The 25,701-nt window shown below is 49.1% G+C and overlaps 2 protein-coding genes across 4 annotated transcripts in view; both read left to right on the forward strand.

Moving 5' to 3' along the window:
- Positions 1 to 14,946, forward strand: part of LOC112809872 (serine/threonine-protein phosphatase 4 regulatory subunit 1-like) — a 104,860-nt gene extending 89,914 nt beyond the window's left edge. For 2 of the 3 annotated variants that reach the window (XM_073883961.1, XM_025853250.2), the window contains exons 12-20: positions 879 to 1,072; positions 3,751 to 3,846; positions 4,708 to 4,893; positions 5,150 to 5,311; positions 6,231 to 6,331; positions 8,504 to 8,624; positions 9,425 to 9,559; positions 12,047 to 12,188; positions 12,964 to 14,946. In XM_073883961.1, the coding sequence (XP_073740062.1) occupies positions 879 to 1,072; positions 3,751 to 3,846; positions 4,708 to 4,893; positions 5,150 to 5,311; positions 6,231 to 6,331; positions 8,504 to 8,624; positions 9,425 to 9,559; positions 12,047 to 12,188; positions 12,964 to 13,121 (1,295 nt within the window). In that variant the 3' untranslated portion in view covers positions 13,122 to 14,946. Of the gene's footprint in view, positions 1 to 878; positions 1,073 to 3,750; positions 3,847 to 4,707; positions 4,894 to 5,149; positions 5,312 to 6,230; positions 6,332 to 8,503; positions 8,625 to 9,424; positions 9,560 to 12,046; positions 12,189 to 12,963 lie in introns of those variants that run through there. The other variant, XM_073883963.1, reaches the window with a different exon arrangement.
- An 823-nt stretch (positions 14,947 to 15,769) lies between these two features.
- ANKRD60 (ankyrin repeat domain 60) lies at positions 15,770 to 25,468 on the forward strand. The gene is made up of 4 exons (XM_025853296.1): positions 15,770 to 16,172; positions 20,947 to 21,077; positions 22,641 to 22,806; positions 25,042 to 25,468. Exons 1-4 carry the CDS (start codon positions 15,770 to 15,772, stop codon positions 25,341 to 25,343), a joined length of 1,002 nt encoding a protein of 333 aa, XP_025709081.1. The 3' UTR covers positions 25,344 to 25,468.
- The last annotated feature ends 233 nt before the right edge of the window (positions 25,469 to 25,701 follow it).

Consider the following 25,701-nt stretch of genomic DNA (forward strand, 5'->3'; position numbering starts at 1 on the left):
CGTTTTCATAGCTTTCATCAGAGCTCAGAGGGATCCATGACCCTGAAAGTTTCAGAAATAAACGACATGCTGGGGACTTGTGGACTGGCTGCGGCTGGAAACATGACTTGGGCCATTGGGAAGGGCCTGATGGGTTACACTAAGGAGGTGGGACCTTGTCCTGGGCCGAGTGGGGAGCCAGCTGTGAGCTCTAAACATTTTAATGAATCTTGAAGTCTATTGAATTTACCTCATAGAAAACAGGATGTAGGAACTATTGTGTGTATGTGTGTGTGTTTGGAGGTTGGGGACATGGACATCAGATTGTTTTTACAGAAAGGTGTGTGAAATATGTCATCTCTGCTGTTAGGAGGGTCTCAAGCAGTCATGCTGTGGACAAATGAATAGTCCTTGGGGCTTGGTGAGCAAGATCTGTACTCATCTGTGTGTACGGAGCTGGATCGATTTCTATGCATTGGGCAGGGGGGTGCGGAGAAGGCAGCAATCCTCCTTTATACACGGGGGAGCGGGACCCCCTCACCGAGTAGATGGACCTCCCAGACACTGGTCTTCAGGAACAGTGTGTTGTCTTTCTGTGAGAGATGATGGAAGCAAACTCTGATTGTCTTCATTGAGGCGTTTCGAGTTCAGATTTGATGCTCTGTGCATGGCTGGCGTTTAGTTGGAATAGTTAAAGTTAATGGCCCTAAATATCACCACCTCCCCAAGAGCTCATTCTGGGACTCCAGAGCATGCTTACTGCAGGGACAGATGTGTGGAAGGTGCGCACGTGTGTGGTACGCCTGCATCCAGACTGTCTTGTTGTGAAGATCCTTCTCAAGTGAATCCCTACAAATCAAATAAAGTTATTAAAATTCTTGAAACTTCTCTTCCTGCAGCTCAGGTCCAGGTCTTATCAGCTGCTCTGAGAGCCGCACAGCTTGACTCTGTGAATGAGCCCGAGCACCAGCCGATGGAAGGTCGGCATGAGGGGTCCGTTTCTGACCCCAGCCCTGCCTCGGACAATCGGACGGCTCTGTCGGCTTCATCATCGCAGAAGGAGCTCTCCGAGCCCAGGATATTACAAAGCACAGTAAGTGTTTGCCCTCTCCCTCTGCCCAGACGATGTGACAGAAATCACAAAGCTGCATTTTCTTTTATTAATATATCCTGGCAGAGATGATAAATGGCAAATTTAATTTTATTCCTAAGGTCATGTTTTGGATAACTAGACAACCAATCAGGTGATTGATAACCCTGACTCTCCTCCACAAAAACAGGAGAGGAGAGACCAACGAGTACCTTCCCTCTTCTCCAAAGATGTCGAGTCTCAGTTTTTTGTGGGGATTAACCATCTAAGTGCCCGATTTCACTGCTGTTTTACAGCTTTTAGTCGTAATCGCACAAGGTGGGTTCCGCGGCTCCTAGAACTGAAAGCCGGCCTCGGCCTCAGCAGGCGGACCACTGCATCGGGCCCTCGCTCTGGGGACGCTCTTTGGGCACGTGGTCACCCCAGTAGTAGTACTGGCCTGCTGTTCCTTGGAGGAGAGACTTGGAAAAGCCAGCGGCTCAGTGGCTTTTATCCTGCAACCTGGAACTAGCCCCCGTGAGACGCATCCAGGGAGAGGAAGGGGCCTGCAACTCTGTCACACTTTAAGTCTCCCTAGCTTTCCAGCTCGCGAGGGGTTGGGAGGCTCTGATGCCTTCCTCACTCCTAGTGATTTGCTCTGACTACTTTGAGCTGGGGTCCTTCCCAGGTGGGGGCGAGGCTAGAGAATTAAAATCAGGGTGGGGTTCAAGAGCATAAAGTCCTGGGCATGTTGGCGTCTCCTCATTTCCTGTGCCATGATGGATCATCTCTTCCAGCCCGTGGTCTTGAAGGCCAGAGTACCGATGGCTCCACTATCCACGCGGTGGATAATTCTATCTTAGCAACCAAATGAACTTATCACCTCCCTTCCCCCCAGGCCTGTTCCAATAAAACAAAACAAAAGACCCACTTAAAAGCCTGAATATAAAGTGTTCAGGAGTTGTTGACCGTTCTCTTTGATTAGTAAGAAATGAGAGAATATCCTATTTTGTTGGTTTGTTTTCAGAAATAGGCAAGAAAATGGTTGTTGTTACCCGTGTTGCCTGGAGTGTGGAAATCACAGGTTAGGTAGAAAGGTGTGGCCATGTCTACTGTGGCGGACACCTGATCGGACTGGGGCTTCTTTGTCACGTGCAGAAGTGAGAGAAAGGGAAACGAACAGATTCCTCCAAGTTGGCTCTGCTGCATGAAGGATTTTGAAGGGCTGGTGCAAGCAGACCTTTGGTTTATGTTGTGGGATGTCAGGGCTCTTGAATTTGCAGCTTGATCTTGGGTTCCACTGGGATCAGTAAGGATGCTTCCAGTTGCAAAAGAAGGAAAAGGGACCAAAAACTCCGAGAGCTTAAATGATGAGGATGGTGTTGTCTCGTAGAGACGACAGAAGAGCGGCTAAGGCCAGGGGGCTGGTTAACTCGGCTCCTTGACATTGACCCCGCTCCCTGCTTCTACCCTGCCTTCTTAGTGCATCATCTGAGTTGCGAGATGCCCTGTGCAGGGCGGGGAAGGGAGGTGTGTTGCTTCTCACCTGTGTCTTTTGACTGCCCGGTGGTTTTCTGGGGAGATGACCTCACAATGCCTTTGGAGGTTGCTTTGGCTTGTGGTAGTGTACTTAACCCTTAACGTGGCTCCTGGAGTAAGTGCTGTTCATGCCAGCTGCACTGAAGACTTCGGAATCAGATTAACTCCCGAAAGAAGAATAATGATTTATTACACATTAATATATATGAATTTATGAACTTGGAGAAATTGAGGTCTTAGGTTGTCATGCCAGAATATTTCTGTTTTACCCTGCCCTCTATTAAAATAAGCACTACACTTCAGTGAAAATCTTGGGAATTGAAGGCTGTGGTCATGTGCCTCAGAGCAAACGAAGCATCTATCGGTGTATTAATCGACTTTCCTGGATCATATATTGAGCTGATTTGTCAGGATCCATTAAGCTGGTAGACAGTGTGACATTTCAAGTGCGCGTGGGAACCCATGTGACGGGTGGAGGAGAAGGTCAGGTTCATCTCCGCTAATGTAATCAAGGATCATAGACCAATATGTCACTGTTGAGTGTTCTTGCTCATTTTAATTGTTAACCTACTGTAAAGGTTCATCAGCAAACATTAGAAGTGTTTGTACATGTGAAAATCGAGGATAGTTTTCCAGGTAAATACTCCTTTATTGGCCACGCCTTCCCCCAAATCAGACAGGTCTTCTCCTTGCCTGTCCCTCCGCCCTGACGGGTCCACATTGCTGCACATCTCAGCTCCCAAGAAATACTGGACGTGCTTGCTCGCCCTGCCATCCAGGGTGGGCTCTGTCTTAATCGTGTGACTCTTAAAAGGGGATTGGTTGACCACCCCGGGACGCTGGGGCTTAAAGAATGGTCAGTGCAGACTCAAGTGGTGGCTTCTCATGGACATCCAGCCTGTCTTCTGTAAGGGTCTCAAGCAGTCTTGAGATGAAAATGCATGATATTTGTTTGCCTTGGCCTTAAAATCACTGACCATGTCATCTATACCTGTGCAGATGTCTTTTTTAACATCTGGAGAGAGACCCCTGATTTGCAGGGAAGCGCTGGTCTTGGGCTGCAGAGGTCATTTCCAGCACCGAAAGAGGGCTCTTTGAAGGGAGAATGATAGGGTGGCTCCCTGTTTGGGGTAAGTTGCTAACGTGTCCAATCCACTCTGCAGGACCCCGGCAAACCCTGCAGTGGGGCCACTGACCAGCTGGAGATGGAGCAGAGGCATCTCCCCGCCCCACTTGAGGAGCATAAATCTAAATTACAGGTTTGTTCCTTGAAAAGAAAAGCAGCTCAAAACGTCACCTTTTCTGGGAGTCAAATTTAAGAATGGCCACGGGAACCAGATGTTTTTCTTCGGTCAATATTAATGACATAGCTTCACTCCTTTGTGTTGCTACAGTTTCCTCACATAAAAAACAAATCCTAAAGGGGTGCAAAAGTCTCTTTTGAACAATCTAGAATAGTATTTTAATAAAACAAGTCAAATAGAAAAAAACCTGACATCTGTACATTAGCATTTAGTGTCTATTTATACAAGTCATTTCAGGGTTTTTGTTGTTGTCTGAAAAGCTTTTGACAGATTCTTTGATTGACCTATGTTTGTCTTTGTTCTGTCTTGTGGCTAGGCTCTTGTGCTATGTAAGAACTCTTAAATGTTTTAAATTACTGTATCCCCTTGTCCTGACAGAAGAGAAGGTAAGTGAGTGATGTCGTAGGAAGGCGCTGTCCCGTCAGTTGGAAAAAGCTAGTGACAGTTGGCGTGTCCGGGCCGGGGCTCTAGGTGCTGGGTAGCTACAAGGGAAGAGTGTTTCCATTTTCAAGAGCTGTGTGCATCAGGCTAACCAAACCTTGGTGCCCAGACTGTTCTCTGGGATATCAAATGTTAGACGATTTGGGAAAAGATTAGTGTGGGCCTTGCTTTAGCATCGTTCCGTCCAAGTTGAAAATGTCCCCTGCAGACCAAGAAGTCTGCCAGTCCAGAGCCCCGAGCTTCTCTGAGGCCTCTTCTTCCCCTGACATCTCGGCTTTGCTGTTTGCACCCCCAAGTCCCAGACCCCTTGTTTTTCCCGAGCATTCTTCTTCTTTCCTGCAAGCGTGATGGTTTCCTTTCTCTGCTGTTTCCCAGGATATAATACCTCAACCCCTGCTCGATCAGTATGTGTCGATGACCGACCCTGCTCGCGCCCAGACTGTCGACGTTGACATAGCCAAACACTGCGCCTACAGCCTCCCCGGGGTGGCGCTCACCCTGGGCAGGCAGAATTGGCACTGCCTGAGAGACACGTACGAAACGCTGGCTTCCGACGTGCAGGTAAAAGGAGTCCTTTCAGAGACACCCATGGAAATGGGGTGGCCCATCTGCCGGGGAAGAAGAGGGGAGCGCGGCGGCACTCACTGTATTTGCTGCGGTTGCCATTGCCGTATTGATGGGGCTCCGATGACATGCAGCCCGTGGCGGCCAGCGCCCGGCAGCATCAGGTTTATTCTAGAAGCGCCACTTAACGCTCTTGGTCACATGGCCTTGTGCTTGCTTGCTTTGCTTTGTCTGGCCTCCTGTGCACTGCCAGTGGAAGGTGCGTCGGACCCTGGCCTTCTCCATCCACGAGCTGGCCGTGATTCTTGGGGACCAGCTCACAGCAGCTGACCTGGTGCCCGTCTTCAATGGATTTTTAAAGGACCTGGATGAAGTACGAATAGGAATTCTTAAACACCTGTATGATTTTCTAAAGGTAGGAAGAAGGATTACAAATAAAAAACAGACCTTCCCTGTTCAAAACAATTCTTAAAGCCCGGGCTGTGGAAAGTGTCCGTGGACAACAGAAAGCAGCTAGTCTGGGTTTCTCCGGTTGAAGTATACCATCCAGAGTCTTTACAGTGGGTGTTCTTTCAGTGATGGGTAAATATTTTTGTATCTTTCCTTGTAATCTCCCTGTCCCTTGGAGTCCTAATTCTGTGGAGGATGGCAGACATGTAGCCTAGCATGCTCTGTGAGGAAGAAGGAGCCCAGGCCCCCCGGGGGTAGCGCGCAGCGTGCCTGGAGTCACCCAGGGGAAGAGCCCAGCCGAAACCCAATCTCAGTTCTGCATGAAGGGCTTTCTCTGCAAGACATTGCTGCTTCCCTGCTTGCCTTTTTAATTTTTTTTCCCAAAGGAATGATGAGTGTAAAAATAAGACTTTAAAAATGACCTAGAGAAACTAATTACTTGCATCCACATGACCACGAGCTGCCCTTGACAGACTGGGGTGCATGATGCACTGGGTTGGCTTTTCTCTCGTGGTGCCGGCATACACGAGCAGAGCCGGCTCCACGGGAAGCAGCCTCGGCGTTGTCTTTGGAACACACACACATACGTGTTGTTTGCAGGCAGGAAATGATGAGAGAAGGAAGAGCTAGGGGGCATGTGGAAACACACAAGCACATACACTAACCGGGGGAAAGGTTGAAGCATTCAGGGGTCCCTGTGAGGTCTGCTCCCAGCAACGTTAATTCACAGCCACCCCGGGTGATGGATGGAGTTCAAGGCATTAGGGGAATGCCCAGTTCTTGTCGGGAACAAGTGTATAACTTCAAGTGTGATCAGACAGTATATTTGGGGTCATTTTGAGAGATTCTCTATTTTTATTTATGTATACATTTTTAAAAAATAGTTGCTTCATGAAGACAAGAGGAGAGAATATCTTTATCAGCTTCAAGAATTTGTAGTCACCGATAACAGCAGGAATTGGAGGTTTCGATATGAACTAGCAGAGTAAGTAAAACCTGTTTGGGGATATGAGAAGGCAAATTAGATGGAATAATTCTTAATTTTCCTACCTTATAATTGATTTCTAAACTAGCAGTAATAGTGTTCTTTTGGATAAAGAGATTATGTTTTTATTAAGGGATAAAGTGAATTCCGAAGCTCTAAGTTACAAATACCACGGTCTCCGGGGAGACATTCATTTTCAGATGCAGACAGGGCTCGAGTCACTGTGGAATTAGTGTGTTCTGCTGTTCTATAAGGCAATTTATTCGAACAAAATAAAAGATGAATCACCCACTCTTCAATATTTTCCTGTTAATCGGAAGAGTTTTTGCCAGAGCTTTCCTGAACATTCTGAGTGTAGCCCTCTCTGCAGGGCACAGTGTGGTGTATGCACTTCAGCTTCTAAAGAAAATGACGCGACAGACAGACACAGAAAGGTCTCACCCAGACGAGACGATTATGAGATAAAAAACGTCCCCCAAGGTGGCTGCTTTCTGCACGTCATTTTGTGCGTGAAAGACTTATTTAATCCTGGCTTGTGCTGGCCAGAGGGATGTCAAAGGTGTGCCCGGTTCTGAAAGAGCTAAAGCTTTGAATAAAGAGCTAAAGTCCCCTTCCCCAGGCGTGCCACGTGCTTTGCGACGTGCTCTGCGAAGTGCCGAGTGCATTTGGTGACGATGGTGGGCGGCCTGGTGTTAGTTTGCCCCTGCCCGGGGTTTATCTCCCCTGCTTTAGTTTTCATTTTTCTTACCCTCAACTAGAAATCTCTCAAATCATTATCTTTGCTGTAGAAATCCATCGGGCTTTTGCAGCTATTCAGGATATGATTTGGCCGATGCCAGGGGCAAACTAAAAGATTTTCTCTTTGCTGTGATCTTTAATCATTATGCTTAATTTGAGAGATTGAGGTTTTAGTCATTATGCCGTGTTCCCAGTTTACATTCTGAGAGAAAAACAGGCCCACGTTTTCCATGAAAGCATCGCGCCCTCTAGCGGCTGTGCGAGGGAACTCGGCCAGGTCCGTCTCGGGCCGGGCCGACCTGCTTCCCCGGGGCGGGGGTGGGGGCCGGGGTGGGGGTAGGGGATGGGGCCAGAGATGCGGGCCGAGACCGCGGAACGGGCCCGGAGCCCGCGCTCATGGCTGGGGCCGGGGCCCGACTGACCCGCTTTCCCGGGGCCAGGATCGCAACCAAGAGACCGGGGCCGGGCTGACCCTCTTCCCGAGGGCCCTGGGGCCCGGGGCCGGGGGCCCGGCACGGACACGGGGATGGGGCCGGGCCGGCAGGGCTCGCGCCGCCGACAGCGTTATCTCCGAGCTCTGGCTATCTTCCATCTCGGCCGTGGTTATTGAAGCCAGAGCCACTGATATGAATTCTGTGCTCCCCCTGCCCGTGATATTGGTATCATTTTTCTGAAAACAGTGCTTTTTGATATGAAAGTATTCACCGGCACTCCTGGTTTTTTGATTCTAACTTCCTTCCAATCTCTTTTTCATTTCCTTTCGTTGCCAGCGTGGAAGTAATGCCATTTATTTTCATACCCTTCTCTCCCTCCCCATTTAGAAAACAGTGAAAGCTTTGGTGGCAGGTTTTCCCAGCCGGCCGTCTCCCGCACGCTTTCTTTCCCTCGGAGTGAAGAGCTGGCGCGCGCGGTTCTCTGCAAGCGGACCGCGCAGGGCCACCCGCCGCCCGCCGCTCGCTGCCCGCCGCCTGGGGGCCGGGCCGGGGCCGGGCGGCGCGAGCTCCCCGAGCCTTCCTGCGCCCCGGCATCTCTGGGAACTTCAGCGGCCTGGCTATTTTTACCTTATCTGATTTGCAAAGTTTTATGTGCTCTCGAACCGATAACCTCAAATTGAAATAGTATCCCCATCCATAAATTTCTCAGCCTGTTTTACAAAGTTTAATTTATTTCCTTTTTGTTTGATTTGAGTGAGTGAGATGAAGAATGAAGATTTATTTATTTTTTCCACTTTTCTTTGCGTGGTATTTCACTCAGCTTTCTGCTTTTGGCATTTCACTGATGGAAAGCCTTGCTGGGTCTTCATTTGCCTTAATCTCCCAGCCTGGTTATTTTTGTCTGTAAGATGAAGTGAGAGTAAAGAGAAATTTAGTAAGGTGTTGTTTTTTTTTTTTTTTGTCCCCCCAAATAATTTCTTTCTTTCTTTTTTAATTTCAGACAGCTGATACTCATTTTGGAACTCTATAATCCCAATGATGTTTATGATTACTTAATGCATATTGCCTTAAAGTTGTGTGCAGATAAAGTTTCTGAAGTTCGGTGGATCTCCTTCAAACTAGTAAGGAATCATGGCTTTTTCTGTTGTTGTTTGTGATTTTTGGAAATAGGAATATTTATGTTTCTTCCATTTTAACTCCTTTATTTTCTGCTCTTGATTTTTCAGTATACCTGTGAAACCAGCTTTTAAATTTTGAAATTAGGGAACTGTATTACAGTTTTATCAATACAGAACATGGCTTTTTTCTTAAGGTGTATGGTTCAGTGATAGAAATTGTAGATAAGTCATTTTATATAAGAAACCCTTCAAACCATGGCTTAGTGTTCCTTTTAAATAGAGATTGGGCTCACTTGGCAGCATGGTTTTGTAGAAAAGTAGTTAGTGAGCAAGAGCTCCAACGTAGAAGAGCTGATCCTATTTTGTGTGGGCTCATCCCAGCTGAATACTGGGGTGGGGGTGTCCCTTGAAAATATTGATTTACTAAGGTACTCTCATGCTATTACAATTTTCTAAAAATGACATGTTCTGAAAGGTAATGATTTAGTTATTATGCAAGTGGCCACTTTCTAAAATTTGGAATCTTAAGATTATAAGAATGTTTTTTTCTAATGCCGGTCCCTTTTTAAATTTCATTTTTATGAAGGGTTTCACGTGGGTGAGTGTGTGTATGTGCGTTGCCATATATTTGAACATCTGTTTTCCTCTGTGTTCTAATGATGACCGTGACAAAAATGACTCTCTCCCTTGCTTATAGATTCATTTTAAAGGTGCATAAAAATGTCTGGTTTCCGTGTTGAGTAGGATTCATAATTCAAACGGATGGCAGCCTTTTAAGTGTGCACCTCTGATATTTTTCACAGGTGGTGGCCATTCTGCAGAAGTTCTACTCCCACAGTGAGCGCGCACTGGGGTTAAATTTCATCAGTGAGCTCATCGTAAGGTTCCGGCACTGCGCTAAGTGGGTTGGAAGGCAAGCTTTCGCTTTCATTTGTCAGGTTAGCACGGCCTGGGGGGAATCTCCCCTGGGCTTATGTTGCTGTGGACTGATACCAGATGCACCAGACACAGAATCCCAGCCCTGAAATACCAGCTGGGAATTTGGGGATCAGTGGACCCAACCCCTTTATCTCACAGGAGATTGTGATCGGCCCAGTCAGGCAGAATGATTGGCCCAGGGTTACCCAACCCATCTTTGCATTCAGCCTGTAGATGTTGACTGAATGCCTCCTGTGTGCCGGGCGTGTTCTAGAAGCTGCAGAGAGAGAGTGAGGAAACTCCTGCTCTCCCAGCACCTTCCATCTGGTGAGGTGAGGGCGAGGCCCAGAGCCCTGCCTCTGCCGTGCCCAGTCCAGGGCTGTGGTCATCCCTGCCCCTGCCCTCAGCCAGCTGCCGGGCAGGGAAGGTGGGGTGAAGAACAGAGCAATAGGTTAGGGCAGAGACTGTTGAGTCCCTCTGAAGTGAAGTTCATGTCCTGTCCAGCATCTCTGGTCACCCTCTCTACTTAGTGTCCTGGAAATGGGGCGGGTCAGATTGGCTGGTGCTGATGGCTGCCATTTCTTGGACGCCTCTGTATGCCAGGTAGCTCGTCATACGTACATCTGATCCTCGGTGGTGAGGGTCGGCCGTGTAATAGGCATGTCACACCCGTGTACTCTCAGACCGGTTGTTTGAGGTGAAGCAGCTGAAGCCCAGAGAGGTTAAGTAACTTGATCAGGAGCACACAGGAAGTGTTAACACCGTGATTTTTTTTTTTTTTTCTGCTAGTGTGTTATTTAAAAAGTTTTCACTTTTCCCCTTGCATATTTTCAAGCATGTACCAAGGTGGAGGGAGTAGCATGGACTCTCCGTGAGCCTGTCACCCAGCTTGTCAGTATTACAGTAAAGCTGTAACTGGACTCTGCCCGACCCTCCTACCCAGTTCCCCCACCAGAGTACTCACCAGGGCCCCCTGTTGGCCTGGCGGGGCATCACCGGGTACTTCGGTGGTCGGCTGCGAAAAGGGCAGTGGGTGGCTGAGTAAAGTGCCAGACTCACAACCGCAGGCCTGACAGCACACACTTCTGTAAGGAGGAAGCCAATCCCGTACATGCGGGATTGGGCTCAGTCCATAAGAAGTCCGTATCAGTCTTGGTAAATGAGTTATCTTTTTTTTTTTTTTAAGATTTTATTTATTTATTTGACAGAGACACAGCGAGAGAGGGAACACAAGGAGGGGGAGCGGGAGAGGGAGAAGCAGGCCTCCCGCCGAGCAGGGAGCCCGATGCGGGGCTCGATCCCAGGATCCTGGGATCATGACCTGAGCTGAAGGCAGAGGCTTAACGACCGAGCCCCCCAGGCGCCCCTAAGTGAGATATCTTTGCTTTTGTCTTTTAATGCTTGATCTGAGACTTAGAAAATCCATGATGGGACAAAAGGAAAAAAACACCCACTAATTTTCTTGAGGAAGAATCAGCGTGTGCGCTTTCACGAGTCATCAGTAAGATGTAGAAAACCCACAACAAGACCGACGAAAGGAGGGGGGGGTCACTTGATGGTTATTTCAGTGCCTCTCGGGGGGGCAAGCCTGACCTGGGGGCCAGCACAGGCCCGCGCTGCGGAGGGGGACGAGCTGCCGCCTCTGCCTGGCCTCGCAGCGCCCAGCACCTGGGAGACACCTAGTGGACACCTGCTGCTCTCGTCACCCTGCGGCGGGAAGGTGTGCAGGGTTTAGAATCCACACGCCTGGTTTGGACTCCCCCCCCGCCCCCCAATCGCTGGTCCTCGTTGACTACGGACCTGCAGTGGCCTCACACTGGACCACAGTTTCCTCCCCTGTAAAACTGGCCCCACTCTGGCTTCCATGGCTGGCGGGAGCTGTAGGCCTCTGTCGGCGGAGTGGCAGTGTGCAGAGGCAGCGTTTGTCGGGTGTTCACAGAGGGGGCCGGGCCTGCATGGGAGTCTGGGGCTGGCTGGCACTAGACAGGCCTGGCGCTGGCCCTCAGAACCCGAATTCTGGTGAGTAACAGAGGGGAGGGCCCTCAGCCTTCATTGGTGGGCGCTTTGCTAGATTCTTTGCAAAAATGATCTGCCACCCACCCCCCCACTTCCCCATTATACAGGTGGGGAAACCAAGGCCCAGAAAGGTGAAGCCACTCACTCCAGGCCACGAAGTTAGTAAGTGACCAAGTTAGGTTTGAAGCTAGGCCTGTCTGACTCAGAATCCTTTATTTTCTTCACCAAATTTTATGCCACCTATAATCCAGTCCTTGGTGAGGACTTAGAAATTGTTAACTGTGTTTCTAGCCAAATTCAGTTATCTCATCCCAGTGGTTGAGATTTTAAGATTCAGACACACACACACACACACACACACACACACACTCCTCAGACCAGCAGACCCCGAAACTACTTCTTTGGAATTGTGGAAGGGTGTTTTTAGAAGAAACCTGCTGACCATTGTGGAGAAGTATCAATTCTTTGACTGTGGCTGTCTGTCGTGGCAGGCAGTGGTGAACGAGGAGTGCATCCCTGTGGACCAGTTTGTTGAACACTTGCTCCCCAGCCTTTTAAGCCTTGCCTCAGATCCTGTGCCAAATGTGAGGGTTCTGCTGGCCAAAGCTCTGCGTCAGACGCTGTTGGAAAAGGGTATGTGGACCGTTTTTCCGAACTTACACATTTTAAAGTTCACCAAGCAGCAACTCGTCTCCCTCTTTAGGAACTTGTCTGATCGCATACTTCAGACTTATTATATAAATTGATGTATTAACTTTTATGCAGTATAGTTTGTTATTTATAAAATGGCAGTTGAATTTTCACATTTAATGAGCTTCATGGTAAAATGCAGAACTTCACAGTCTTCTAGAAATGGGGGAAACTTGTAAACGTTGAGTGATGACACAGACATTATGACAGGCAGCCAACGTAAGCCTTCATTACGGTGAGGTTTGCAGCCTGTTCCTATGTCCTGAATAGGACGTGACGCAGCATTGCGTCCCTTGGGTGGCACGTTCGCACCTGCACCACGTGCGGAGCCGGCCCCTTCCAGCTGGTCCCGGCAAGTGCCTGTCTTCCCGCCGCGCTCCCAGCCCCGCCCCACCCTGCCAGCCACCTGTTCCCCTCCCTGCCCTCCACACACTGGCAGTTCTTTGGTATTGGAGAGAAGGAAAGATGGCATGCAAAGTTTTTAAACTATAATTTAAAAAATACGCGTAGCTGTTCTTGGGAGTCCATCTTCGAAATTGAAGTTACTCCTTGACGAAAGCAGTCATGTTATCATTGTGAAGGCCTTACATACGTGGTTACTCTGTGAAAAGTGATTTATTGTCCTGAGGTGTGGTTTAAAAAACCCCCCAGCACTCGAGTCTGTTTCGGAGCCCAGTTCATGGCCCATGTGAGCCAAACTACCGTTTTCTCTCTTTAGCGTACTTGAGAAATGCCGGTAACCCTCATCTTCAAGTCGTTGAAGAGACCGTCCAGGCTCTGCAGTCAGACCGGGACCCAGATGTGTCCTTTTTCGCCACCCTGGAGCCAAAGCGGCGGAGCACCGCAGACACGCCTGTACTGGCAGAACGGAATTAGCCGCCCTGGGATCCCGCGCACCCCGGCCACGTCGTATGTGGCCACATACTGCTCACATCCGCTTGTCAGGGTTCTGACTGTGCCACACCTTCTGAGGGAGGAAAGATTTCTGAAACTTTGAGGGCGGGCACTCAAATGACCCCTTTCCCATCCGCAGCTCCAGGGACTGCACCTGGGACGGGCACCACCCTCTGCGCCCCTGCCTGCTGATTGGGAAGCCACGACAAGGTTGTAGCACCAGGTGGCTAGCTGGGCACAGGGGTCTCCATAGCATCAGATCACCTTCTCCATGACAGACTGACTATATTATTTAAAGCCCCCTTCCTCCCAAAATAAAAGTAGTTTATTAGAAGCTTTTAAGTCTTTAAGAGACTTGCATATTTGGCTTCCCTCATGCTTTCCTGGAAAATACAGTTTATGGTATTACATTTTTATTTTTAACTGAAATAATGTACATATGTAAATAACTCTTGACAGGAAGAAAATATATTAACGTAATATTAGCCTCCTATCAGTGAACACAACAAATACATCATTTAAATTTATGCTCTACTTTGAGTTGCTGCAAATATAGCCCAATTTGTTTACTTTTGAAAAATGTGATAGTTAAGGAAATCTACTAAAGAATGATTTATGGCAGTCTTTCTAATATTGTACTTTTGTATAAACTGTACTTGGAACTTTTCCTCAGGCACTTGTCCCTCCCCTTCTTGCGCTGACTGTATCCATAAAGATCTGTACTGGCCTTTGACAGAGGCAGAAAGATTTTTCATTCTTACATGGAGTTATTATCCTACGTTTAAGAATGTGGGAGGGAAATTGATCATTGAGATGCATGGATATTGACTTTATAGCTAATGCTTTAGAATCTTTAACAGAGACTAGGAACCCACAGTTCTGATCAGTCCATGTACTTGTCAGGGATTTGGGGGTTAAATTATGACACTCTTCAATTTGACTTAAGTACACCGAATTTAGATTTCATTTTTTTTAAAATTTAGACTAAGATGCTCTAGAACTTAAACAGGGTTTTTGTGAATAATTTGAGATTCTATAAACGTTTCATTAAATTCTGTATAACATGTAGGCTCATGTTATTTTACTTCTATTTTAAATCATCTTGAAAGCAGGCATAAAGAGAGGAAGGAGTGGCCCATTTGGGTTTCAAGAGCTGGCCGCAAAGGGCGTGTTGCTATTGCCATTCTTTCCTTGGATATTTTTCTTGTCTGGTCTTTTCTTTCTCCCTTTTTTAAAAATAAAATTTCTGGAGCTATATATTGAATTTCCTGGTATACAGGATGTCCCCCTCCTCCAAATTCCACTGAGCTGATTCTTTAAAAAGAAAGGAAGGAATCTATACTGTGCCAAAGAAAATAAGGTACGTGTGTGAGAATTTCAAGTTGTAACCCAGGCTAGCATTTGGGCAACTCCGGCAGAGCGTGAGCTAATAAATTGTGGAGGCTACGTATTAAGAGAAACAAAAATCAATCAGTCCCTTTTGTGTTCAATACTTGCCTAAAGTAAATAGATGGAGATATTGTTTTGCTTCGGTAACAAACAGTTTTTAATTTTTTTATTGTCTAGAAATTGAGATTGTCATATTGTTAAAATCTGTTGACCTGGCAGCAAGTAGAATTATTCACCTGGAATTTTGTATTCTGTGCAGAGCTTCACTTTCCATTAAGGAAAAAAAATAACCTCAGTCTGTGCTGTGCTGTGTAGAATTTGCATGCTGACACAAATGTGCTTGTAGAGACTCTGGTAAAAAATCCAACCTTAAAAAGTTCAGCTTATACACTAAAAATGGTCTATAACTTAACATGAATGCCTTTCCAGTGCCAGGTTCCGTTTTGTTTTTTTAAGACTGTAATTTCTCTGCAAAAAGTATGTTTAAGGCTCACATTTTATTCTTCTTTCGTAACAACAGATTTTTCTGATGTGGTTCTGCCCCCCTCCTCGCCTTCCTTTCTCTCGTGCTCCTTCCCGCATCACCACAGCTCTTTGTGTATTAATTGTTCCTAGGTGTGGGGTGCTGAGTGTTTGCGATTTGATCATCACACGTAAGCTTCCTGTGTACTTGAACACTCTGCCTCCTCTTGGGTGAATTAATGGAAAAGCACGAGATGGGTTTCTCACAGATGGAGCTCCCTTGAAAGGCATCTTAACAATGGAGCCGGCTCAGCCTCGCGCCAAGTGGACGTTTCCCCCTTGCTGAGTGTTTTCATCAGCACCTTTCTCCCTCGGAGAATTCGAGAGCGTTTTCAGAACTGATGGGCTTTCAGGGGGCTCTGCAGACCCTCACGAAGGCCCGGCTCCCGCTTCCGGAGCGGCCTGAGCGCCGGGCCCAGCTCCGTGGGGCTTTTCATTGGTGCCAGAAATAGGATTGTTAAACATGGCTACAGACTGCACCTGACAACTCTAGACGAGGCATGCCAGGAGGATTTAGGGCGATTCACTCCAGACCGTAGGCCCTGAATTTTGCAAAGACTGTATTGCAAACAGCTGGGGACTGGAGGGGTCCTCAGGGCTGCCAGGTTACAGTTAGTGACCGGGAGAGCAGCTTGGAGGCTCCCGGGGTCGTCCGCGGGGCTCCGCCGGGCGCGGGGCGGGGGGCGTGGTGACGCGGGGAGGCTGTGCTGCGGGGGGCCATGAGGCTGGGGGCCATGCGGCGGGGGGCGGGCACGGCGGGCGGCGGCGGAGCATGGCCGGGGGCGCCGCGGGGGGATGCCCTGGGCCCCGACCCCGGGGCGTCTGGGCGGGGGGGGCGGGGGGCGGGCTCAGCCGGCCTGCGGCCCCTCTCCGTGCAGCCCCCGGCCCGCGCCCCCGGCCCAAGGGGCGTTGGGTCGCCGGAGGCCGCGAGTCCGGCGCTCGACTTAGCCCCAGACGCCTCCCCAGAAGTCTTCGCTATGCGGGTGCGGCTGGAGGAGACCGGGGAGATGTTCCAAGTGACAAACTGCCGCAGCGACATGACGGTGCGGGAGCTCAAGGAGGAGCTGGACCTCACAGTCGGCATCCCCTTGGACCTGCAGCGGCTCCAGTACCTGGACCAAGGTGGCCCCTGCCCACCCCTTTCCCTCCCGCGTGTATGGCCTCCACCGGGGCACCGGGTCCCCTTCTAACCCTGCAGTCCCCGAAGGGACCCCTGCCCGCGTGAGGACCCCCGCCGCCCAACCCCCAGGTGTCAGAACAAACCCCACCCCGCGCCCTGGAAACCCCAGATGGAAAAGCCAGCCCAGGCCATGAAAGGAACTTCCCAATCCCGACAAACCAGGTTCACATTAAACCTCAAATCTCAGGGCACACCCTGTCCACAGCAAGACCCTAATCCACAAATCCTGCCTATGCCAGGACTCTGGTCCCAAAGCAAGTTGTTTAGTCAGACCTGCCAACCCTGAGCAGATCCTGTCCATGTTAGGTCCCCAAATCTCAACAAAGGCGCTGCTGCCCCAGCAAGACCTCTCAGACCCTCAAGCTGCCCTTGTATTTATCAGAGACCCAAATCCCAAAGCCACCAGGTCCACATAAGACCAGAAGCCTGAAACAAAGCCTGTCCTCAATGGGACCCTACAATCTAGGGCAAACCTTCCCATGTCAGGACCCCAAACTCAAAGCAAACTTCCAAAAACCCATGTTGGACTCATAACCCCCCCCCCCAGTCCTCTAGCCAGCCATATCCACAAAAGGATGCCAAAGCCTGAAGCAAACTGTGCCCAGGACTGAATCCCAAATCTCCAGGGTAATTACAACTACCTCAGAACCGCAAATCCTCTGGCTACTGTGTCTACACAAAGATGCTAAACCTCAAAACAAACCATGCCCAATTCAGGACCCCCAAACCCAGAGCAAATCTACCTAGGACTAAACCCCAAATCTCCAGGGTAACCAAGACTACCCCAGAACCCCACATCCTCCGGCAGCCATGTCCATACAAGGATGCTGAAGCTCAGAACAAATTCTGCCCACTTCAAGAGCCCCAAACCAAGAACAAACTTGGCCAAGACTGAACCCCAGATGCCCAGGCTAACCATGCGACCCTCAGAACCCTGAATCCTCTAGCAACCATGTCCACCGAAAAGGACACCTAATGCCTGAAACAAACTGCCTGCCCCAGGACCCCATATCTCTATGCCAACTATGCCCATGTTTGAACCCCAAATAAATCCCCCAAGCTACCCCTGCTTGCAACAGAAACCTGTATCCCAAGGCAGATTCTACCCAGATCATGACCCTAAATCCCAGAGCACACAAACTCATTTCTGAGCCCCCAGTCTCTTAACTAGCCACTTAGACATCCAAACCCCAATCCATTGGCCATCTCTAAGTGAGGATGCCAGGACCCAAAATGAACTCTTCCCCCATCTGGAAGCCCGTTCCCAAGCTCACCATGACCGCACCAGAACACCAATCCCAAGCAAAATATGCTCATAAGGTCTCCAAAGCATGAGACAAACTTCGCCCATAATAGGACCCCAAAACTCATGCCAAACATACCCATATCTGAACCCTAAATCTCATGGAAACCATGTTTAAGCCAACCATACCCATGTAAGGAAGCCAGAGTTTAAAGCAAACCTTGCCTCCGTGAGGACCCCAAAACTCGAAGCAAGCTCTACTTGTATTACACCCCAAATCCCTCAGCCAACCTTATCCACACCAGAACCCCAAGCTCTAGACCAAATCTTGCCCATCTCAGGACTCCAAATCTCAGAGCAGAACCTGTCGCCACCAAAACCCCCAATTCCCAAGGGCTGACCTATCCGATTCCTTATACTCAGTGGCTACAGTACCTAGGACTACATTAGAACCCCAAATCCCAAAACAAGTCCTGCCCATTCAAGGACTCCACATCCCAGAATAGACCCTTCCCATACTGGGACCCCCAAACGGAAAGCAAACCTTGCCTTCATCAGAACCCCACATCCAGAGCAAACTCTGCCCTTGTCAGGACCCCAAATCTCAAGGCAAACCCTACCCATCCAAATACTGGCACTAACCCAGTTTGTATCAGAACCCTGAATCTCAAGCGGTGTTCTTGTCCATGTCAGGTGCTCAAAACTAGCCCAGTCGGAATCAGAGCCCAGCACCCAAAGCTCACTGTGGCTAAATCAGGACCCCAAAGGCCCCTATCCAGACAGATCCCATGTGGGTGGCACCCAGTGGAGGGCGAGGGCTCTAGAGCCCCATCTCTCCATCCATCAATCTCCATCCCTCAGCCTGAGGGACCTGGCTGTCCTTGTCCCGATCCCTATAATATTTAGGATATGAGAACAGGGTCAAAGCCCCTGGGCTCCATCATCTCCCCACCCGGTTGAAATCAACGCAAAAATACTTTAAGAAAATGGATGTGTAAAAAACTCTGTGGGCTGCAGCACAGCAGATGTGCACAGCGATATTGCAGGGACACCGCAGTTGTACTGCAGGGCTGGGAAGCGATGGAGACAGGCAGAGATCTGAGAGCAGCCTGTCTCCACAATCTCCGTCCCCCCAGACACTGCCCTTCCGGGGCTCAGTTTCCTAAGCTGCAACGCAGAGCCTTTCGGCTCTAGAATTCTCAGTGCTGGGTCCCCCTCTAGACAGGGATGATTTGGGCCAGAATACCTTCCTTTGCTCTCTTTGTGGCAGGTTAAGCACCTTCTGTGACATCCTTATTTTGCTATAGTAGTGTTTGGAAGATGCTCTGGGGCATTTTTGAGGCTTTATTTGGAAAGAAGTTTGTATCTCAAACCCAGTCTCTATTTAACACATTAACGTTGAGGTTGAGCTGCTGAAGGATAGTAAGCGTTCCAAAACAAGTAATTCGAAAATTATGTATCCTGAACTACAAATGTCTGGCACCCCTTCTGTTAGTTTATTTTCCCTGATGAGCTGTGCTGAGCCATAAATTCAAGAGAGCTGCGAGGCAATGGAAGACACCTAGTGACTTGTACGATGTCACAATCCTCTCGCTCAGCAAGCACTTAGCAACTGGGAGAAGCTTGACCTCTCCTGCCGTTGCAAGCCCTCCTGTTGACAGCAAACAAAAAAAGAAAGAAGGTACTACTACGTTAAGAAAAGTAAATGTGGGTTCCTGCCCATGAATAACCTGCTGATGCCTCTTTACCCGCCTAAAGGTGGCCAGGGAGGATCACATGAGATAATGTGTGCGTGAAAACCTTGAGAGACACAAATCTAAAAGGGGTGAGCAAAATTCATGGACGAGGGGCGATCTTACACATTTGTTGTCAACTCTAATAATTTAGCTGGTGGTAATTAGTATTTGTGTAAGCTGAAGGCAGTTGCTGCCTGCCTATAAAGAGAGAATGCTCTGATTTCTCGAAGAGAGCTATTCAGCATGTGTGAATTGCACTCTTGTCTTTCTTAGGGAAACACAGCTTTACTCGATTTTTTTCCAAGTTGTTAGGAAGTCAAGTTGTCTTACTGACGACTACTGATTATCCTCTGTGTTAGAACCACAAATAAGACCCTAATTAACAAATTTGCTAATCGCTATTCCCTGTTCATACCCACCATCCGAAGTTTCTCGTAACCACCAAAGGGGGCCAACGGAGCCTAGAGCGACTCATGCATGGCACTGGGGGAAAGGCAGGTCTGGTTGGAGTCCTGGTTTTGCTATTTCCTGGGCATAGGAGCCTCAGTTTGCTCACCAGCAAATGGAAATGACAAACCTGGCTCGTCATGAGGATTAAAGAGTGTAGGTGCTTGGGACAGGCACTTAGTAATCCCTCAGTCGTGAATCCAAACAACTCATGAATTCCACTCGGAATAATGGATAACCTGACCTGGCCGAGTTGAGACTTTACACTTGCGGCATCACTTGTAGAGAAAAGAAATTATGATGTTATTCTTAAGCAAGATTATAGGTGGCTATGTAAGGGAACATGTTTATTTAAAAAGATAAACTGAAGACAACTTCACTTAAAATGCTCTAGAGTCCTCTTCTATATTCTATCATCCTGACAGGCTTTCCCAAAGGGTCTGAACGTATGAAGTGTGAGTAGATCCACTCACCCCATTGTTTCATACTAGTGGAGGGTTGTTCTGGGTGATGACATAAAGGAGTTCTAAGGCCCCAAGTCCAAATCATGGTGAATAGCAACGTGACAACATTTACATTACCATAAATGCTCAACTGGGGGCAGTTTTGTCCCCCAGGGGCCATGTGGCAACATCTGGAGACCTTTTGGATGGTCACAACTAGGTGAGGCTGCTACTGGCATCTACTGGGTAGAGGCCAGGGATGCCGCTACTACCCTTCAGTGCCCAGGGCGGCCCCCACCACAAAGAACAATCCAGTCTAAAATGTCAATTGTGCCAAGTTTGAAAAAAAAAAAACCCTGCTGTAGAGTAGCATTTGAAAGATGCAACAAAGTTTTGCCATTGTTACATCCTTAGCCAACTGTTGACAACACTAACCAGAGATAAGTATTTTAGTTTCACGTATGACGCCCGGAGGTGCATTGTGCCGAGTCTGTAATGTACAGTTACTTCAAGTAGTCCTATTTATAGAGTTTGCCTCATAAAATGACTTTACTGCCTCATGTATTTTTTTTGCAATAGAACAAGTTATAATTACAGAATTTTAGAAATTGTTGCCTTTTTTGGGGGGGGGGGCTTGGCTTCTGTTTGAGCCGAGCCAAATTAATTTTCTAAAAAGCATTAATGACCACAAACAGACTCATATGGAGTCATCAAATGAGATTAGTGCTCAACGTTTTCAAATGATGTTTGTGATACCCAAGGTCAGATCATCTCTTAAGATAACCAGTGTAATAGTTTATCTTTAATACCCCCCTTTTTTTTTTAAAGAAAAAATTATTCCCTGTAGGAGTTTTGATGGATGATACTACGTTGAAGTTCCATGATGTTGTTCCTGGTGGAATTATTTCATTATGCATCTGGCATTATGATGGATGGACGGAACTGGTTTTGGCGGCTGTGGAAGGGGATCCCAGTAAGGTGCTTTCATGCTTCTCTAAATGGATATTGTACTTCACGAAGCAACCATAAACTGTGTCTTGTGTGTGTGTGTGTAGGGGGGGTTCAGTCTTTCGTGTGACTATTTGAGTAAAAGTTTCAGAGTAGGAAAAAACAGAACTTGGAGTCATGTCATAATGATCAAATACTATATTGAGAGTTTCCACTCACTCTTGGATTTGCTATTTCATGGTATTCACTTATAACCCACCCCCACATGCACACCCCAAAGGAAAAGGAACCAGGGTGGTGCATTTTCTATTCACATGTGTATTTTGTAAAGTTGAAAACCTGATTTAACAGTGGGTGAAGGGCTCCGGAGAACTGGGAAGTGCACAAGCTAGAGCATGTGATAGGTCAAAAATCCTAATGGGGGTCTGCCCCTCCCCTAAGGTGGCAAGACCACACACCACTCGATACACAGCAGGTGCCTAGTGCCTACTCTTTGCCAGGCCTTGTGCTTGGCTCTCAGCTGAGCTCTGGGGTGGGCAGCGGGGAGAAGGGAGGAGGAAACCAGGAAACCAGAACATCTATACCCAACAGAGAAGATGGGGGGGGGCGGGGGGCGCAGGGGGGGGGCGAGTGTATGTTCCTTCTAGAAAGTACATTTGGATGAAAGGCTATGAGCGTGTGAGGAGAGGTGCTTGGTTTACTTCCAGCCAGGAAAGGCTGGCTGTAGGCAGCTTGTGGGGATCAGGTCCGGGAGAGGTGGGTGGTCTCTAGGGAGGCAAACCCTGCCTGTGTGGGGGAGCCTTAGAAGGAGGGGTGGGGCCTGTCCCAGCTTGTCGAGCATCCCCTCCAGGTCCTTCCCTGGGGGCCTCTGCTCCCGGCCTTCCCCTGCCTCGCCTCTGCCACCGGGGCCTCGGTCCTGCTTGGGTTTTCTGGCTCTTGCTCTGAACCCGGGGATTCCTTCCTGTCTCCCGCACTCTGGGGCTCTGCCTCCCCCCACTGCCGCCCCCACACCAGATGCCCCGCATCTGGGACGGAGTTCCTCTCTGCCAGAGCCCGCAGCCTTCCTCTCGTGCTCAGGGCCTCACTTCACCACGAGATGATTATATTATGGGGCTATTTTTCATCCGTGAGTGGAGTTCAGAGTGTTCCAAACGTTAACGGAGACAATGGGCCCGAAAATAGATCGGAAGGCCAGAATGCATCAAGTCTCCAGAGAAGTGCATTCCCCTCTGGGGAGGCCACTTCGTGTCGTCTGGTGTCTTCCTTAATGGCCACAACCACCTTCCTCTGGACACCCAGAAAAGCTATTTTCTCTCTTCAAAACACCGACAGGAAGAATTTCCTGCCTCCCGAGCCTGCCTGATGGTAAATGCGTATTTCCTGGACATGTATAGAGCGCGGTCAACAATGTCCTCCCCTGGGTGTGTTCCAGCTTCTCAGTTAGGGTTTGCCCTTCTCTGTTCCCATCACGAGCCTTAACTGGGCCTTCGAGCAACCCTCCCCTCAGGAGGGTCCAGGTACCCACCAGCCAGGTGTACCTGCACTTTGGAAATAACTCAGACTCACTGTGTGGTCCCCCTTTATCCTGCCCAGCTCTCCTGCCTCGGTGTTGATGAAGACTCTCTCTACCAAACTGCAAATTCGCAGCATTTGGAACACAAGCAGTGGAAGGCCTGGATCGCTCAGAGAGCATTCGTGGCCTTGTACATTACCTCTCACAGAGGCCACTCGGATGCTGTGCAGTACCTTCTAGAACATGGTAATTCTGAGAGACGGCTGAGTATGTTCACAAGGTGGAGTCTTCTGTGGGTAGGGAGGACAGAGTGGCTTGTCTTCCTGGGCCCTTGAGCAATGGCGTCCTGGACCCAAGTTGTGTCAACCATCAATCATGGTCCCCGTGGGGCACTGGCTCTCTGTCTGTAGGGGTCTTAGGACATGCTGAGTAAAAGCTGTTGTCCCCTCTCTTGGCCGGGTCTCAAGAAGATTCTTTCTGTCGTGGGAGATGGAATTTTTAGACACTAATTCGTAGCCAGAAGAGCTTCCTGGCCTCTTACAACACTGCTGGAGATGTTCCTAAACTCCCTGTGTTATTTCTGCCCCACCTGAAGTTGGGTTTCTGCCACGGTCTGAGAGCTCTAGCCCCAAGTCGGCATCGCTCTCTTGGGGGGTGTGTGTGGGTGGGTGTGGGTGTGGGTGTGTGGCAGGAGGGCCAGTCCCCTTTCTCCATGACTTTGAGTTATTTCCCTCAAGAGACCCTTGCCCCAAACCCTCTTTTCATCCCCTCTCCATCCCTGTCTCTGCCCACCCTTCAAGGACAAGTTGCCCCCTCTCTCTCTGTTGATAGAAGTAGAAGCCTTGGCCTGCATTGTCTCTGAATGTGAGGGCTTGCATGAGATCTGCAGGAGCACACTTTATCTTCCCTGGACGTAGGATATTTTTGGGAAAAGAGGCCCTCAGGTTGAGGTGTCGACCATTCCAGAACAATAGACAATGGCCGCAGACTGCCCAGGCCGCCGGCTTCCTCAGGAACAGGAAGAACATGTGACGGACTGTTCGGTCAGGGGTTTGAGGCCCAGAAGTGGGCCTCATCCGAGGGTCTCCCCTATCAGCTTGTCTTCCAATCCGAACCTTTCCTGCCCGCGGTCTTGACCCCGGCCTCTCTCTGCGCCTCTTTGCCTCTTTTGCCACCTCCACCAGGCAAGGTGCAAGCATCCCCAGGGCCAGGGCAGGATGACTGGAGCTCGCATGTTGGGTAGAGGTTTTCCTGACTGTTCTGCTTCTTCCTCCACTGCTTTCCGCACGCCGCCTGTTGTGGGATGAAATATGGGCTGTTCACAGACCAGCAGTCCTTTAAGCTCATAAAAAGTCATTTTCACTCTGATGGAACTGTGATGTATTTGAAAGCCCCAGTTAAAACATTACAGCCAGCTTTGCAAAGTTTTCTGTCCTTCGCACACAGCCGCCGCAAAGCCGTGCTGAGGCTGAGGCTGGGCGTTATGAGAACCTATTTAAAACGTTACCTCACCGACCAGCCATAGCTCATAAAAACTGGCTAGAGAAATGTCAGCTGCTTGTAATTGAATTGCCTTGTTTTCTGTGTCATGATATTTGTTACCCAGAATTTGATTCAATTCAACAAGTCCATATTGGACACCTGTCATTAGCCCATCCATCTGCGGGAGGCAGTGAGGAATTCAATCGAAGTGAAATCTGTCCATGAGTCAGGCTGCCCGTCGTCTGTCATTTCCCGAGCGCCTGTCTTTCCTAGGCATCGCGCTACGTGCCGGGGATGAAAACAGCAGTGATCAAAACAAGTGTGTTTTCTGCCTTCGTGGAGTTTATGAAGGGAAGTCAGCAAATTATTACAAATAATTAATTCCATGGTCAGTCGTGCGTGGCATGTTCTGAAGATGCAGAATGTCTACTGAGCATATACAGGGGGGCGGGATTCCTGGGGAGGGGGGCTAAGGAAGGCTTTCCTGAGGAAGTGTATGGAGGATAAAGAAGGATGGAGTTAGCCAGGGGTGGCGGGGGTAGAAACGGGTAACAGTGCTGTTAACAAAGGGAACAGCGTGTGCAAAAGGCCTGGGGCGGGATGCGGGAGCAGGGGGTATTTAAGGCATAAAGATAGAAGCCTGGTAAAATTGGAGCATGGAGGGAGGGGAGGAAGAGCGTGGTGTGGGGAGGGTGGCAGGGTGAGATAGAGCAGTAACAATCTAGAAAATGACCCCAAGGGTAGTGGATGCCAGAAATGGGGTTTGAGCAGGAGCGTGCCATGGGCAGACTGGAGGCAAGGCAGAGCCGGGTGCTGGGACCGTGCAGTGACGCCTCCTCCCTTATACTCGGTGCTGGGGTCGGGGGCAGTAATTAATTCTCCCAAGCATTCTTTTTACGACCTCACCCCTCCCGAGCTTCTCTTCTTGAATGTGATCCTGGAGGTGAGGCTCCTGGCCGGGAGGGTGAGCCTCGCTCAGTCAGCTGTCTTATTTTACAGGAGCCGACAGTCTCAGCAGAACCCCCATGGGCAGGACAGCCCTGCACGTGGCCGCAGCCATGGGCCGTCTGGATTGTATAAGCCACCTGCTCAAGTACGGAGCCTCCATCAACGAAAGAGATGACAGGGGGGAGAGCCCCATGTCCATCGCCCGGCGCCTGAACCGCAGGCACAGTGAACGGAGGATGTTCCTCTTTTACTGGATGGCAAAGTCGGGGACAAAGGACCCAAAGAACTTGATCACGAACAAGGTTTTTCGCAGGGCGAAGTCCAGGTTTGGCTCCAAGAAGAGCCAAGTTTGACTCGCCCTGGGAACATTTGCACCTCGAAGCTGACTTGGGTCACTTTTCAGAGTTCAAATTCGCAGTGGCCCTCGGGGAGCAGGAAGCCAAGGAAGCATGGCAATTAATCTGAATCAGATACTCAATTATGGGTCCTGTTTGCAAATGACTTGGGGAGGGTGTTGATGGAAGTAGGTGAGTTTGTGTTCATTCCGTAATCTGCTACGGACTGAGCGGGTCTCTGATGCCAGCTGTTAATTTTAAGCTATTTGTACATTGTATCCAATAACGCTGCTTGGAGTGATGAGAGCCAATTACCTTCTCTCCTCTCGAGTCTGGAGACCGTCTAATGCGTCAGCATAATAGTAGTAGTAGCAAT

The sequence above is a fragment of the Callorhinus ursinus genome, unplaced genomic scaffold (genome assembly GCF_003265705.2).
Source record: "Callorhinus ursinus isolate GAN/ISIS: 27379988/994484 unplaced genomic scaffold, GSC_fseal_2.0 scaffold53, whole genome shotgun sequence".
In the NCBI taxonomy this organism is placed as follows: domain Eukaryota; kingdom Metazoa; phylum Chordata; class Mammalia; order Carnivora; family Otariidae; genus Callorhinus; species Callorhinus ursinus.

Coding starts and splice junctions, on each gene's coding strand:
- ANKRD60 (XM_025853296.1), top strand. CDS start 15,770: ATGAGGCTGGGGGCCATGCGGCGGGGGGCGGGCACGGCGGGCGGCGGC. Junction 21,078..22,640: donor TGGAAGGGGATCCCAGTAAG/GTGCTTTCATGC, acceptor TATCCTGCCCAG/CTCTCCTGCCTCGGTGTTGA. Junction 22,807..25,041: donor GCAGTACCTTCTAGAACATG/GTAATTCTGAGA, acceptor CTTATTTTACAG/GAGCCGACAGTCTCAGCAGA.